At 41.7% G+C, this 17,500-nt stretch overlaps 1 protein-coding gene and 1 long non-coding RNA gene across 3 annotated transcripts in view; both read right to left on the reverse strand.

The window, feature by feature from the left end:
- Nucleotides 1–17,500, reverse strand: part of rhbdl1 (rhomboid, veinlet-like 1 (Drosophila)) — a 52,314-nt gene that overhangs the window by 11,681 nt on the left and 23,133 nt on the right. For both annotated transcript variants that reach the window (XM_016663279.1, XM_007576654.2), the window contains exons 2-5: nt 9,105–9,263; nt 3,379–3,603; nt 1,856–2,004; nt 1,672–1,784 (exon numbers count right to left, since the gene is read on the reverse strand). In XM_016663279.1, the coding sequence (XP_016518765.1) occupies nt 1,672–1,784; nt 1,856–2,004; nt 3,379–3,603; nt 9,105–9,170 (553 nt within the window). In that variant the 5' untranslated portion in view covers nt 9,171–9,263. The remainder of the gene's footprint in view (nt 1–1,671; nt 1,785–1,855; nt 2,005–3,378; nt 3,604–9,104; nt 9,264–17,500) is intronic.
- LOC107833602 (uncharacterized) lies at nt 4,263–6,157 on the reverse strand. Its single transcript, XR_001659364.1, has 2 exons — nt 5,474–6,157; nt 4,263–5,098 (listed from the first exon to the last, which is right to left on the reverse strand). It is a non-coding gene; the product is annotated as an uncharacterized LOC107833602 (long non-coding RNA).

The following is a 17,500-nucleotide window of genomic DNA, read 5'->3' on the forward strand; positions in this document are numbered from 1 at the left end:
AGCCCAACCCGTCACCTAGCAACCCCAGTCAAGCCCAACCCGTCACCTAGCAACCCCAGTCAAGCCCAACCCGTCACCTAGCAACCCCAGTCAAACCCAACCCGTCACGTAGCAACCCCAGTCAAACCCAACCCGTCACCTAGCAACCCCAGGACAAGCCCAAAATAAGAGTCAATTTCCGTCAAAAACAAAAAAATTAAATGTTGAGATTAATTTCAGAGATTTTCAATAGATGAAATTTTTTTTTTAGAAAAAACTGGAAAATTTCTCAGTTTGAAAAGTCAAAAATTTGCTAGAAAAAACAACAGAAATTTGAGGTTAAAATCTGAAATTTTCTAGAAAAACTTGGGAATTTTAAAGTTTCAAAATTTGAACATTTTCAACTTTTCAAAACTGAGTTTCAAAAGTGAAAAATGTCAAATATTTTCTAGAAAATTTCGGAGATTAATGTCAAAACTTCAGAGTTTTCTGGCAGAAAGTTGGTCCTTTATGTCCATCTGTAATGGCCGTACTACGTCGTTGGGGTGTGCAGCCATTTTCAGTGCGAGTCCAAACATGGAGTTGGGGGCGTGGCCAACAGCAGCTTATTTAAAGTGACAGAAGCCCTAAAAAAGCTCATTGTGAAAGGAGCTCAGAATAGACTAAAATCTCATTATGTGAGAATAATTCTGTATAAAAAATTTAACATATGACATATGTTTGCATAGGCAGTGCAGTTTAGTAGTATAGTAGGTAAGAACGTCCCTTTAAGCAGCAAAAAGCAGCATTCAGTTTGATCATCTAAAAATGTAAGCGGCTCTTTTGTTTTATTTTTACCAGTAATCCAATCCCAACAAAACCAGTAAACAGAAAACATCAGTGGAGCACGGAGGAAGAGACAAGAGTGTAAATAATAATAACCACAAAATAAAGTAGGTCACTACAGATACGCTGCAGTCTGGTCCAACCCACACAAACAGAGCCGAGGAAAACAAGCAGCCGTTTCTGTTCAGCTTCCGGAGGAGAGAAAATACAAAATCCACTGCAAGATATTACAAAACGTCTGTTTTCACTGTTCGTCTGACAAACCTGGCAGGAAAAATAACTGCAGTAGCATGAAGAGAGAGTGAAAACAGACGTTTAGATGCATTGTTCAAATGTATTTAATGAACGCACAGCAGAGGCCAGCATTCTGGCCTGCATCACGAGTCACATGATCAACAGCCAGATGATACTACTGCTGGAAACAACAAAGAAGACAACAGGAAGTGGTAGGAGGATGATGGGTTTTTTACTGTGCGCAAAAAAAAGATTCACGTCTGATTTTAACTGCATTTCTTATTTAATAGAAACACTGCGTCGTGTTTTTCTGACATTAGCGGAACATTGACAAAGTTTTGCACACATTTGTAACTGAAACACATCGAGTGATGCATTCTGGGAATGTTGACTCACCAAACGAAAACAAGCTGAACACAAAAACAGCAAACAAAGTCCAATTTCATGGACTTAAATTAGGAAGTAAAATTTCTTTTAAGTCACATTGATATATGTATTATTTTAAAGTAGCTGACGGAAACAGTTTCTTTCTTGTGCTATAAAATGGCACCATGTGCCCGGTAAACACATAGCACCGCCCCTTTAATTGAACGATTGAAGCTCGTTGAGTCAGGATGACGTGATAAAACTCACCAGCCAGAACTCCCGCCATGTAGAGCAAACTTATCCGTAAGATGCCGTGAACCATCTCCAAGGGAACGCCGATCATCAGCTGCAGCAGAGCGTTAAATCCCAGCTGCTCCAAACTGAGGAGAGGAAAGGTTTCATTTGGTCTCATCAGCAGCAGCCCGTCAAAAACAGGAGCAGCTCAACATACCCAACATGCATGAACATGTAGCTGAAGAAGCGCCAGACTTGTGCACGGTGGCCGGGGTGGTAGACCAGCGGACTCTTCATGAAGTCCAGCTGGTACGTCTGCAGAACCCACTTATTGAGCATGATGCCGTAGCACATGAACACGATTATCTGCAACACAACACGATTCAAAGACCATCAGGCGTCCTGCCAAACGAAAAACTCATTGTACTTTCTGAGACGTTTTGGTCTTTTTCTGTATTCCTCGGCTAGAATTGAGACAATTACAGCCTGCAGGAGAAAAAAGACACATCTGGTTCAGCTCCATTAATTTCTTTTCATAGGATAATGGCTTATTGTCTCTGTGAATTAAAATGGATGTGAACAGTAATTATCAGACTCTCGCTGTCATTACAGCCATTCAGAGGCGACTGAAGGCGACTCGGCTTTCTGATGAGTTCAGGGAAACCAGGAAGTTTTGTTGGTTATTTTCCCTGGAAAACCTCAAACTATTCAGACGATGCGATAGAGGACCGGGCCAGGCTAGGAAAAAATGAAACCACGACAGGAGAGTCATATTATTATGAGAAAAAAAATATTACAAGAGAAAAGTCGAAATAACACAAGAAGAAACGCCGTTAAAGAAAGAACTAAAAGTCATGACGTTATGAGACGCAATAAGAGGAAAAAGTCAGCAATACAAATGTTGTATGATAAAAAGTAATAATATGAGGAAAAAGTCGCAATAGAAGAATAAAATCGTACGACAAAAGTTATACAAGAATAAAATCGTAATAAAACGAGATAAAAAGACGATATTAGACTGGCTCTGATGCGCCTTCAGAACCCGACGTATGTTTTATTTCCCCAATTGGATCCGTGCTTTAAAGCGTCTTTGGTGACGATCCGACATCAGAGGCTGAATTTCCTGCGGAGGATTTCAGCTTAAAGGAGCGGCGGCTCAACGTGAGCGCCATCAGAGGCAGGAAATCTCCTCAAACAGCCGTCCTGGGAGCGGCTCAGAGAAAGAGGATTGCTGTTTTAGAAAACATGTCAAACTCCAGGCCCGCGGGCCAAAACCAGCCCGCCGGACAGTTCTACATGGCCCAAAGAACCTTGAAATAACTGCTGTTCGCTTAACCAATATCTGATCAATCAAATGAAAGCAGTTTTCAACAGAAGAGGATTAGGAGCACAAAAAAAATCTGAATTTTTCTTAGAAATGTGACTTTTTTCCCAGAATTCCAATATTTTCCTCAAAATTTTAACTATTTTCTTCAAATTCTGATGTTTTTCTCTGAATTCTGACTTTGATCTGAGCAAATCAAAGCCAGAATCTTGTTTTCCCCCAGAATATATGTGAAAAGTTCTTCTATAGTTTTCATGCGTTCTGCCAAATTTAACCTGAAATGACGTTCAGCATCATTTAGCTGTAAGAAAAACTCGTCAGCTGAGCTTTAGGTTTGGGTTTTATCAACACATTCTCCCCCCGCCGGCCCTTTAAGACTTCCTGGTTTATTCGTGGCACTGACAGAGGAGCCTCACCTGGACGATAGTGACGACGGCGATGAAGACGGGCGGAGGACAGAGGCGGTTCTGGTGGAAGTACCAGCGCCGGTCCGTCTCACACGGCAGGATCTCGTAGGCCACATAGCGGACGAAGCGTTTGTACAGTCCAAGGCCCGTCTCGTCCAGCAGGATTTCCCTCTGCAGGGTGCGGCGGCCGTTAGCGATGGCGCGCCGGAAACTGCTGGAGCGCTTGCTGCTCATCTGAGGGACAAAAGAAAAAACGTTTTCCTGTTTATGACCCGACATGACTCTGGTTCAGCTCCTTCAACTAACAGTGGAAACTGTCAGTCCGCTGTAATCCGGCTCCGGTTCGGTTGGTGAGGTGTGAACGCTAAGCTAACTCTCCAGACCGCGTTCGGTTGAAGTGAACTCTGGTTCAGTTTGAACGCCAAGCGGACTGGAGACCGCTCCAAAAGCAGGAAGTGGACCACAGCGCAGGGCATTCTGGGTAAACACAACCACATGCTAGCCCAGCGCTAGCAGCAGAAATGGCTCGTGGATTTTAGCTAAAGACAAAAGAGAAAAAGTTTTCATGTCGTTTTCTTCACTAGTTCTGACTGCATTGAGCTTCTAACTACATGAATAAATCAATAATATATATCGCTGTAGACATGATCAATAAAGAGATAAACCATCTGATAGATTATTGAATATATGAAATAATCCAGGTTGCCTAGCAACAACCTTCCGAGTAACTGGAGCAGTTTCAAGTTTCCCCACTTTGTCTCATAACTGCTAAAAAAATATAAAATATTGAGGGGAAACTGGATAAAACAGGAAATAACTGATATTTAAAACCAAAAACTAATCAATAATTATTGATCAACTCGTATGAAACGCTTATTTCCTGATATGTTTTCAGCCCTAATCCATACAAAACAAAATCACTAAAGAAAATTATTCGGAAAGATTAACCAGAAAGTTAAAAGATATATTCTGTCAGCTCTAGTTTCTGATAAAAAAGAAGAAAAAGAAATGCTGACTGAGCAGATTTACAAAAAACCCCAAACAGTTTCTATCAACATTTTATTAATTCTGGAGCAAAAACCTTGAGGGTCAAACAGAAACTTTGATGAATTTTCTGTTTATTAAACCAAAGAAGTAAATAACTTCAGATTTTTCCTCATATTTCAGCATCAAATGAAATATTAATATCAAAGTTATGTTGCTGATTTAATTTAGCTGGAAGAGACTCGACAAAACTGCTGCTGAATATTCATGAAGAGAAATGGATTAAAATACATAAGTGGCTTTTGATTGAGATGAAATGAAAGAGGCTGGCTGCCAGCAGCACTGAATCATGGGAAATAGCTGCTAATGGCTTTTTACGCCCATTGAAAGGTGCTTTTTGTTTACAGCAACGTTTTCCAAGGTTTGGGACAAAGTGAGAGCTCTTATGTTCACAGAGCGCAGGTCTGCCAAACTCGAGGCCCACGGGCCAAATCCGGCCCGCCGTAAAGTCTTAATGTGGCCCATCAAAAAATGGACCTTGAAAATAAATTAAATAATATCTTATCAATCAAACGAAGGCAGTTTTCAGCAGAGGAGGATTTAGACCACAGAAGAAAAAAAGCTGGTTTTTCTTTGGACCACAGAAGAAAAAAAGCTGGTTTTTCTTTTAGTATTTACCAGAGTCATTCCGACTCCAATCTTCTGCAATCAAAGCTCAGAATTCTGGGAAAAAAACATCAGGATTCTGGGGGTGAAAGAAAAAAATCAGAATTAAAAAAAAATAATTCAGAATTAAAAAAAAAATAAAATTCAGATTTCTAAATTCTAAAAACAAAAAAAAACAAAACAGAATTCTGTCAAAAAAATTATCAGAAATTAGATTTTTCACCTATTAGATATGAAAACCAGAAATGTCCTTTCCAAGGCAGTAATCTCCTTCTGTAGTTTTCATATGTAAACTGCTGAATTACATCAATGTGAAATGATGTTCAGTATTATTTACATTTAAGAAGTACTCATCGAGTAATTTAAATTGTATTGGTTTGTTGTTTTATCAACATTTTATCACAACTGGCCCTTTAAGGACTTTGATAATCTCGATATAATAAGAATGACTGACATCAGCTACAGCGGCTTAGCATGGAAACCGTCCTAGCGCTGCGGCGGATTCACACCCGACATTTCCTTTCAGCCGGGTTACAAAACGAAGGTTCGGTCGGCACAGCGGGGTCCGTTCAGCGGCTGACGGCTTCAGCTGAACAATGCGGCTCACGGGAAGCTGACGGAGAAACCGCTCTTACGTCTCGCTGAGGAAAACTGACGAGTTGGGAGAAAGGAGGCAGGAGGAGAGGCGGAACAACAACCTGGAGAGGAACGGCGGGTCAGAACCGGTACCGGAGGACAGAAATACGGAACGAATGAGCAAAAACTCAGCAGCGCAGAAAATAACCAGCAGAACTGGAAAGTATTCACAGGGCGTCTCCACATTACAGCAGGAGTCAGTCGGGACTTTTAGTTCATTTCAATTAATTAGTCAGATAAACATGTAAAAACTGAACCGTTTCTCCAGCCGGAACCTTTGTGTTCTCACGTTTCTCATACGTCTGTAAATCTGACGCACATTGCAAACAACAACAACGATTGATGTAGTTTGGAGCTAAATATTTAACTTTAACTAAATAATTAGCTTCAGGCTAAATATCTAGCTTCCAACTATATTTGGGAGCTAAATATTTAGTTTGAAGCTAATTATTTTGTTAGCAAATTAATTTGCTAAGTTTATAAACTAAATATTTACCTTGATAACTAAATATTTAGCTCAAAAACTAAAAGTTTAGCTGTGAGCTATAATATTTACAGGAAGCTAACTACTTACTTTCAAACTAAATATTTAACTAGCTCAGAGTTAAATATTTAACTTGAAGCTCACTAACTACATCTTTAGTTTGTAAAACAAATATTTATTTTTTAAGCTAAATATTTAGTTCCAAGCTAAATATTTAGTTTTAGACTAGATATTTTAAGTACATTTTGAGCTTCAAACTACATATTTAGCTAAACTAAGTATTGAGTTCCAAATGAAATATTTAGTGAGCTAAATATTTAGCTTGCTAGTTGAAACTGTGACATGATGAAAATATGACTTTGAAGCCCATTTTTCCCCTTATGACAGGATAAATATCCCAAATTACTGCTGTTAATTTTTCACTCTGTGATGCATCAACCTTTTCTCCTTTAACTCTTAAAATCTTGACCCAGGAAGTGAAAGAATGCAGCGTTTGCTGCTGCGCCTCCCGTCTGCTCTGCGTTTACCCGCCGTACGTTTGGCTGGGTGACAGCAACCTGCTGCTCCCTCCCATTCATGTTGCCTCTGTGAAGATTTGTTCCCTGCAGACACGGCTTAGCGTAGCTGTCACTCCGCCTCACCGTGTTCGACGTGCGCCGCCGCCGCCTCTAAAGCGAGCATTAGCGGCCTTTTGAAGTGACGACAGGAGAGAGATGGCGAACAGAACGCGAGGCGGCCCCGAACCTGCGGCGCCGTCAGAGCTCAAACATCTGCACTGAGAATAAACACGCAGCATCAGGAAAATGCTGCCGGAGAAATACTGGAGTTTCCCTGATGAGGAATAATTAATGTTGAGGCCATAAACACAATGTTTAAAGGGGCAGTGTTCTGTAAAATCTTTTTTTTAAAAATTTGTTTTAATGTTTTTCGATTATTAAAACGAACCTGGAGTGTTACTTTCATGCATGTTTGAGAAATCCTTCGATCTCCATGGTAACCATTCAGCTGTTAAAACGCCTGGATGGGCCTAGCCCCGCCTTCGAGCCGCAGCTCCTCCCCACTCAGCTCCTTCAGACTAGCCAGCAGCAATTAGCAACCAGCTGCTGAGCTCATTATAGGAGCTGCTGCTCAGAGCAACACTGGTAAAACATTAAAGGGTTAACAGAGGAGCCATGTTGGGACGACTACATGGAGGCAGAGCTTCAGAAAGAGCAGAAGTTCTTAAAGAGACAGACGCCCAATTTCACGGCGTTAAACGGGGAAGTAAAATTTTAATTAAGTCATATTTCATATCTACAGCGTTTTTATAACAACTGAAGTTAGCAGTTGCCTGATTGTGCTATAAAACTGCTCTATGTGTCTGGAAATCAGAACACCGCCCCTTTAAATCTTTCACTGCAGTTGGAGCTTCTGTCTCCTTTGCTACCAACTGAACCGTTGGCTCAATTCCCTACGTAGATTTTCCACGATGCTGAACATCTGTGGACATCACTGTTCAAGTTTTTGAAGAGTTTTTCCAGATTTTGCCTCGGCCATCCTGAGACATGAACATATTTACTGTAAGCCGGTGGGGTCCGATATCTGCCAAATGGGCCAAACAGTTTGAAGTTAAAAGCTGAAATGTGAAGGAAAGAGCTGCAGAGTTTCAAACAGATTCAAAACAACTGACTAAAATGTCGCCGTTCCCGATTATATTCATGAGTCGAGTGTCGGCCCAAACCTCCATCTGATGCTTTCAGAACCTTAAATCAGCGGATCTGACCCAGATACTCTGGTTTTTTCTCACATCCTTTCAAAATGAGACTCTGCTCCATTCTGCTTTTCCCCTCAGCAGTTTGTGACCAAACCGCTGCTTCATGGTTTAATCATGGCTCGGGAAAGAAACCTTCGCTCTCTGACACTCAGGCAAAGTGCATCGAGTCGCTGTTTGAAACACGAAACGTCGGCTCCAGGCCGAGATGCTGACGGGTAACAAACTGCACTTTGGGCTCCAAATGGCTTTAAAACGCGACTTTTAGAGGAGAGTGTAAAGTTTCTGCAGTGAAGAAAATATGAATATGTGCAGCTCTGAAGTGGAAAAGCGTAAAAAAGAGGCTAAAAGCAACAACACAACATAAAATATTACCAAGTTTTTCTACTGAAAACATCTCAGCACATCTGAAATAACAAACCTAACTTCTCAGGAGCTTGTTTTAAGTCAGTAATTCCTTAATTTTAATAAAAACACAGTATTTCTTATAAATACAAAGGAATTACCGACTCAAAACCAGTTCATAAAATGTTACCTGTAAATTAGTTTTGTCTAATTTCAAGTGGAATACAATATTTGCACTAAAACTACACCTAAAAATACTTGGTAGGATTTTGAGTTTTTGCAGTGTATATTTGACATAAGAAACAGACAAACCCTTAAAAGTGACCTAAACATTTTCATTCTTATAGCTGTTTTGTAAAACCAGCCTTTCCTGCATGTTCAGTTTTCTGAAGGAAAGTAACCTAAACCCTGTTCGTACACCGAGAATGAATCTGTTCAATCGAGCCAAAAGTAGCGAAACCGAAATGCTAAACAGTTCTTTAATTTACTGTGTTGATAGAAAAGAATGTGATCAAATCAGTTTTATTTGGAAAAACCAAACAGAGATAAAACCAATAGTTATTGACATTAATATCATGCAAAATACTTTTTAAATTTTATTATCTACAAATATTAACATCCAAATGTGTTTTAGCCGTCCGGCTGACCGTCCGGCTGACCGTCCGGCTGACCGTCCGGCCGTCCGGCTGACCGTCCGGTCGCCGGGCCGTCCGGCTGACCGTCCGCTCGCTGCTCCGCCTGCGAGGTTAAGCGTCTGGATTTAGCGATGCGTTAACTGCTGAGACTGATCCTCCTTCACAGGACGGCCGCCTGATCGATCCAGGAGCTTTCCAGCTCAATCGATGCAGTAACCTTTCCTGTTGGACTCACCAGCTCGATGAGCTCCTGGTAGCACACCTGGCCCTCCTCGTTGCTCTGGACCAGCGCTAACAGCATGTCCAGCTTGGACGGGTCCAGCTGCAGCTCATGGTGCTCCACCAAGCTGGTGAAGTTCTCCACTGGGATGAAACCGGTGTTCTCTGGGTCCAACTGCAAGGAAAAACACACCAGCTTAATGTTGACCTGCAGCCTCACATCTTTCTGTAATGAAATCAATCAGCGTTTCTCAAAGTGTGGGGCGCGGGCCACTGGGGGCCAGACGGGAAAAAGGTCAGAAAAAAAAAATAATTTAATAGATTTTTAAAATGATAAATCATAACAGCTATTCTGTTTTTATGACAGATTATTAGGGACAGAATAAATATTTTGAGAATAAAGTCTTAATACTGAAAAAACAAACATAGTATTGCAAGAAAAAGTTATTTGAGAATTAATTCATACTAATCAAAAAAATAAAGTTGTGTGAGAGAAAGTGGAAATAATATGAGAATAAAGTCAAAATTATATGAGAAAAATCAGAGCATTTGGATCTAATAGTTTTTAAATGATAAATCATAAAACAATCTGTTTTTAATGACGGAGTAGTAGGGTCAAAATAAGAAAAAAATAAGAGAATAAAGTCATAACACTAAAAAAAAAAGAAAACAAAAACATAATATGATGAAAAAGTTGTATTAGACAAAGTCAAAATAATCCCAGAATAACTACAAGAAAAAACGTTTGTGTGACTGTAAATCAGAATAATGAGAAAAATACAAAAATCTAATCTAATTGAAGTTTTTCAAATAAAACTGGTTATAATTTTTTTAATCATAAAATCAAATTTATTTTTTGCAGTGGAAAATTAGGGCCACAATAAAAAAATAAATTGTTAGAATAAAGTCCTAATATTACAAGAAAAAAGCTGACATTGTGAGAAATATTTGTTTATCTAGATATATATTATTGAGTCAACATCCAGCGACGTGCAGCAGCAGGTTTTAATTTTTCTCTTTTCTGTCCTAAATTTCCCCGCCGCTCCTCGGCGGACAGCTAATTCCTCCTGCCAGCTCTGCTTAGTGCAGCTTTAGCTAAAAACCACCGGAGGACAAACTGAGGAGGCAACAGAGATCCTGGATGAGGAGCCGCTTCTCGTTTCAGCAATTCCTGAACGTAATCGCCTCGTTGCTCCAGACGGAGAATCCAGTCATGTAGGATGTTGCTCATTTCCAGGAGAGGAATCCCATCTGGGCGGCATGAGAATGGGGGCGTTAAGCTGCAGAGCGCGAAGCTCCGCTGCTCACAGAGGCAGAACCAACCGGTCGGGACCCACTCTGCTTCCTTTCACTGATTATGTGGGAAATTTCTAGAATCATCAGTAAAAAAAAAAAAAAAAAAATTCAGGGTTTGGCTGCAACTGGCAGATTAACATGATTCTTACAACTGCAGAAAAAAAATCACTGCAGATGGATTAGCTGCTATAAAAACAAAATTATTTGGTTTGCTGGTTGCTAATTGCTGCTGGCTAGTCTGAAGGAGCTGAGTGTGGGAGGAGCTTCGCCTAGAAGGCGGGGCTAAGTCCGCCCAGGCGTTTTGAATGGTTGCCATGGTGATTAAAGGATTCCTCAAACATGAAAAGATCAAAGTAAGACTCCCGGTTTATTTCTGATGAGGGAAAAACATTAAAACATGGTGGAAAGTTTAAAAAGAAAGTCAATTTTACATGATTTAACCCTTTAACTAGAAATCAGTGGAGGGTACTGCTAACTAAAAACCAATAATCACAAACATTAGTTCAGCTATGCGACGTCATGCTTTTAAGAAACATGATGAGCATCAAAACAACCCACACATGTGCTAACTCCTGTAAAGTTAAAAAGAAACCTAAGAAAATTTTTACCTGAAGAGTCACAGAAACTCATTTTTGGGCTGAAATGACGTCCTAGACGTTGTTTTGTGAGCAGTACTATTTTCTTTCTGCTTATGTTAGCGCCCTAAAACAGGATGTGGACTACAGCGCAGAGCATTCTGGGTAAAAACAACCAAAACAAATATGCTAGCATAGCGCTAGCAGCAGAAATGGCTTGTTGGCTTCAGCCAAAGACTAAAGAGAAATCGCCTCCATCTTGTTTCCACCTGGTGAAGAAGGAAGTTGCTCTCAGTGTCTTCAGAGGTTTTTGTGTCGTTTCCTTCAGTGGTTCTTGGTGCAGCGCCCCCGCAGGCCAGGAGGGGAACAGGTTGCTCAAAGGGTTTGGTTGGTTTGACTGAAAATTAAACAAATGTTGCCGTTTGGGTCCCAAATCACACAGAATCTACTGGATTATCAGATGTGAAAACATTCCTCACCAGAGTCAAACCCGCTGAATATTCCTGACAGTAATCAGTGATTTGTGATCCTAAAACGCAGATGAAGCCAAAGCGGAGGGTGAAAACGAACTGAGGTGGCAGAAAGCCCAGGGCTATTTTTAGATAATCCCCCTTTTACTCCGAGGTCTGTGGGTATTTGCTGAAAGGCGGCCCTGTTTCCCCTGAGGGGAGCCGAGCAGCACGGTGCAGATATCTGCAGTGTCGGTAACGCACGGCGTAGCAGGACAAGGGGGGAGGAAGCAGAAAAAAGGGGAGAATGGGTGTAAGAGGTTGATGAAAAGAATAAGAAACGACGGCGTTAAGGAGGAAGTCGGCCTGCAGCGAGGTGTGCCACACTCCATCGGTCCGCCTGCACATCCCAGAGAGCAGACAGAGATCAGACTGGAATACGCTGATCACTGCTGGAGGGCCGACCCCGAGCCGCCGCCACGGCGACCCCGAGCCGAAAACATTTTTCAACAAGAATGAATTTTCTGTTTAATGGGTTGACAGTCACACTTTTCTCTTTAAAGTTGTTCTTAAATCCACTGCGTGCGCTGGAAGTGAATAAATGAGAAATTCTTTGCAGATTTCTAAAGCAAAATCTCCAAATTCACAGAATTAGTGTTTTAGTTTCTGTGTTGTATATTTTCTGATAACTTTGGACAGCTCAGAGAAATAAAAATGTGATTTTGACTCATTGTAATTACACGATATCTTGAATTGTAACTTTTCAAACTGACTTTATTTTAGATATCTTGAAAGATAGTTTGACTCAACAAAATTGGAGAGATATTAAGTTCTGAGAATGTGAATGCAGAAATATTAAATTAACATTCAGGATTGTAGAAATGCATTCTCAGATTTCTGGGACGTGAATCAAACTGATTTTATGCTATAACTGCCTGCCATAAAACCAGAGAAACACAGAGAGGGAAGCAGCTATTGAAGCAATCCATCCAACACCAGTGAAGGCGACGCTTTAGACGAGCCGCATGCGTTGCTATGGTTACCGGCTGCATTTCCCCCGCCCGATGATCCCCTCCGACATGTTGGCTTCCCAGAGGCGGAAGCAAAGAAACTAAAGATTTTCCGCCTTCAGAAGATTGAAGGAAGGAGAAAAAGGGAGAGGATTTGAGGAGAGACGGCGTTTTGGGGGGTTGAGCTGTAAGCGGCGGTGGGAGACCATCGACAGGAGGGCGGGGCGGCGGACGGATGAGGAGAGCGAGGAAGGAGACGGACGGCGACGTGTTCCTGAGTCGGAGGAGAGCAGAGACCTGCTGAATGAGGCGAAAACGTTCCCTCAGCAACGTTACGTCAGAAACAAACGCTTCACCCGAAACCTGAGGCCGTTGAAAAACATTCAGCAGGTGGGTCAAAGGTCAAAACACCTGGAGGAAACGCAGCATGAAGAAATCTCACAGATTGTATTTAAAACTAGTAACTCAGAAAACTCAGATTCTGAATGAAACTGAACATCTTGGCGCAGAAACTAGTTTATTTAATGAGTAATTTACTTTCACTGTGCTGCACCTTTTACTTCTACTTTAGTAATTTTATTATGAATTATTACTTGAATAAAATTTCTGGATTTTTATTGAAAGAAACTGATTTGGAAAAATTTATTTTGTCTGATTTTATTTTTTGTTACTTGTATAAATTGTAATTTTGGTTTTTAAAATACCAACATTTCCACTTAACTTTAAATTTTGGTCCATCTGATGATGTAATTTTTAAATATTAAGTGATTGATAATTTGATCAGTTCATCAGTATTTGAGTAACTTTTTAATTTCTAGACAGCTACTTTTTACTAGAGTAAAAGTATGTTGAAGTATTGCTACGGTTACTTGAGTATTTATTGGGTACTCTACCTCCCTCTGACCATAACTACATGATTTCTATATGAAAAGGGAAGATTTAACGTTTGTACAATGGCAAAAAACAACAAATGCAACAGAAACACGTTGCAAACACAAAGGAAACAGGAAATAGAAGCAAAAGATAAAGTGCTGCAAACTGCAGCAACATTGAGTACAAAACGCTACAAATGAGCCACATGAAGCATAAATCCTCCAGGCCACTAGGGGGAGTCAACCAACAAAAAAAACAACAGATCCTCAGTGAAGGCGGGATGCCATGACTCAAAGGGACGAACAGAAAAGAGTTGGAGGAAGAAAGAAAAGGTCATACTTTGAGGTCGGACCAAGGTCACAGCGATCCAGTTGAGCAGTTTGGGTTTCAACATGGCGACGTCCAGAAACCTGGTTTCTAATACAACTTATGAACTTTGTTTCAAGCCTTACTTTTCACACAAACACCACTTCTAATCTGAGTTCATGTAACACTGATTCTATATTCCACTACAGATTTCAACTGTTTACGTGAGGAGCGGCCATTTTGAAACGCAATGTCAGCCTTAAAAATTGTGACTGTAGTCGCAGTTTTTCCCAGTTTCCCTGTGAGAAATCCGACTTTGGATGTTTTCAACTGGGAAGTCAGAATTTTCCAGTTCCGAGTAGAACTGGAAAGCAGCATTTGTGTCTCTTTCAGCAGCACTTTTATGTCGGTAATATTACTTCCTCCAGGCTCCCCCTAGTGGCCTGGAGGCCCACTCTCACTGTGGAGAGAGTCTGCAGTGGTTTATATCTGCTGTTGTTTATGCTGTTTGAGACATCTCTGCATTTCAGAATAGCATAAAATGGAGAATAGTCTTTATTCTGTTTATACCGTGATTATTTTTTGCAGCATTTTCTGTTTGCAATGTTTTTTTTTTATTGTCAGTTTTTGCTTCTGCTTTCTGTGATTGTTTCCAGTGTTTTTTCTGTTTGTGTTCTTGTTTGCCGTCGGCCACTGTAACCTAGTCATACACAAAATGCTTCAGCCAGTTAGCTCTGAGGAAGCCAAGTAGGAAAGAAGTCACCAGGTTGGAGGGCTTGGAACCAACCCACTGCTTGCCGTTCTAGTTTTTATTTATTATTTTGGGGGAAAATGATAATTATATTGTTGTGTTGCAACGTAAAAAGCAAAATCTGAGCGATTTCTGAAAGGTTTCTAGATTAGAAAAGGCAACAACGTGCTAACCGTTGGCCTCAGCGGCAGAACTGCAGAGTATTTTGGTCTCAGTGAACTGAAGCTTGAATGATGCTGTGTGTGGAGCAGGCTGTGGTATTTACAGGGCTCAGCTTGTTTATACTGGAACCAGAAAAACCCTGAGCGCCGTCTCTGCAGCCCTCAGCTCTCACCAACAACAGGGTCAGTGACTGTAATAATCACAGAGCATGTTCTGCATGTGTCTGCAACAGGAGGGGCCAAAGATCCAAACAGCTCCCTCACCTCGTGTAGGACGACTGAACAGACTCCTGCTTATAGTTTCCAAACAATCACAGGGCAACACGTTTTCTCTAATTAGCACACAGACAAGGATTAAAGACAGGAGAGTTCTCACTGCTCAAGATGAAAACGTCAAAAACACCCTGAAAACCCCAAGACAGGGCAGAAATAACCCGATAAGAACCAAACCAGACACAAGGAGATGGTCCCACATCTATTTATGGCAAACTTTAGATGCTTGTCATGTTATCAGCAGTGCTGCAAAGTAAAGAGCAAAATGTGTGAGCTTACAAAGGCCAGAAATACCCTGAGCTCAGCACAGGAACCTCACAGAGAGAGAGAACAACAAACTCCATCATGTGGCGCTTTCAGTCTGCCGCGCTCCTTTCAGCGCCGCAATGTGCTTCACAGCGACCGTCCTGCTCTAGTCCTGCAGCTCTGCTCTAAAGGACATGCTTCAGAAAGGTCTGCACTCCAGGTTACTACCTTTAGCACATAAAACAAGCCTAGACATAAAAACCAATAAGTTGGTCTGCTTCCTGGTTTAGGGCAGCGATTCTCAAACCCGTTCAGGCATCTTACCCATCAGCAAACACTCACAGATCACCAGCTGAAAATGACCCACAACAACAACATCTTCATATAAACAACCTGAAATGAAAACATTAGTCTCTTAACTCACTGTCTGTGTTTGTCTTAATGTAAAGGGTGGTGCTGTTTTGGCCACAGAGGATCCATGAACACGCCGTTTCGTGATTTGTATAGATTCAGAAAGTCTTGATTCTGAGCTTTACAATGACAGAAAACACATGGAAATGAGAAAAGCAGCAATGAGTTAGGGCTGTGTGTGTGTGTGTGTGTGTGTGTGTGTGTTTATGTATCCTCTGAACCCTCAGAAGTCCAATGGATCCCATTGGGACCAAAGTCGTGTCCTAATGTGGTGCGCCCCTTGTTTAGGGTTAAAGGTCATGTCTAGATGTAAGGTTTTGGCTAAGGTTATGCTTAGGAATAGCCCAGTAGAAACCAGGAACCGGTCTACGCCATTTGCTTCTGGACCCTTGGACCCACGGCTATTGAGAAATGATTGGTTGCTCGAACTCTGTGGAGGTTTTGAACGTTACCAAGTCACTAACGTTTGGCTTCACAGCGCCATTTTGACGCTATGAAGCTTACCGGAAATCCCCTGCGCTGTAAACAACCATCCTTCACTGCGATGAGAGAAGTGCTGAGCCGAACAAGATGGCTGCTAATATCTTGGAATAGTGACCAACAAGGTCTGAACGGCTTCGGTCAGTTCCTCTGCTGCCACTGCTAAAACTACGACACTAAAACAGCGCAGAAAATGAACGTTGCCGTCCACTACTTCTCTTTCTGTTCACTGATCTACTGGAGAAATCCAGCTCAAAGGGAGAAATCCCAGATGAAGCACTGAAGGTAGATGTGAACTGAGTGGAACCATGTAGGAAGGCAATGGGTTGGGAAGATAACAGTGATGGTTACGACTGGGGAAAGTGTCTGGTTTAGGCATAAAGTAGTTACTGAAGTGCATGGAAGTCAATACAGCGTCCTAATAAAGGTAGAAATGTGTGTGTGTGTTTGAGTGTGTGTTGTGGTATGCTTCCAGTAAAAGTGAAAGAATAGAAATGTGAAGGGTAGAGCTGTAACAACAAAGCTTTGATCTGGAAAATGTTTTCCTGGGAAAAGGATGAGGAAAAGTGTCCAAGGTTTGGCCAGCAGCAGATTGTTGGCACATTTTATTTCCTTCTGGTCCAATTAAGCAAACCTTTCTGCAAATCAAAGGCCGCCACATGGCGTCCCACAAATAGACGGAAAATCCGCCGTCACCCTGAGAGATTGATTAGGTTTGGACCCGAGCGTAATAGGACCGCGGTCCGCTCAGCTGTGGCTTTAACCAACCGTCTGTATGAACGACGTGGCATAAGCAAAATAAAGCCGGCTGATCGATAAAACAAGTAGCAGTTTACAACCTGGAAATAACAGCTTCATGTCTCTGAGTCTCACATCACAACTGATCCTGACACAGATGAGTCAGACTGACTCACGCCGGGCGAAGGGATCCGGATCCGCTCAGCGACACCAGACAGAACACCCAACCCGAGCCAACCCTTATTTCACAGAAGAAACGATGCTGGTGTGTCCACATCCTCAAAGAGTCGCCCCATATGCCATGAACACACACACCGTCTGAAATGATGCTGGTGTGTCTGCAATCACAGAGCCGCAGTCCCTCGGGTCAGTTCAGCTGCTGACGGGTCACTCAGAACCTCCTGCAGCCGCCCCAATCAATGTCTCCCTCCACGCCAAAATGACCGACCCAATAAATCTGCCAATCAGCCCAAACCCCAACAGGCCCGTTCATTATCCGAGCCAGGAGCCGCACAGCTAAAATCAGAAACATCAAACCCTGCAGAGCTGCAAAAACACAGAAATGTCCCGTTACTGTTTTACAGTCTGCAGCTAAAAATAAACACGCTTTGGGTCGGGTCGAACCCACAGTCCGTCTGGGTTTGTTCATTCTGGACGAGGAAAACTGAAACTAAATCTGACTGCGAGGTTAAAAAGGCAGAGAACCAGATGCAATGAGGAACGTCTTCAGACTGCGGTAGACCCCCAGCAGATACGAGACCAAACTAAAGTTTTTTTCACCTTAAATTTAAAATGCAGATATTTTTGCAAACTTCTGTGTTTTGTATTACTTGCTGCTCTGAG

This window comes from Poecilia formosa, unplaced genomic scaffold (genome assembly GCF_000485575.1).
Source record: "Poecilia formosa unplaced genomic scaffold, Poecilia_formosa-5.1.2 Scaffold412, whole genome shotgun sequence".
Classification (NCBI taxonomy): domain Eukaryota; kingdom Metazoa; phylum Chordata; class Actinopteri; order Cyprinodontiformes; family Poeciliidae; genus Poecilia; species Poecilia formosa.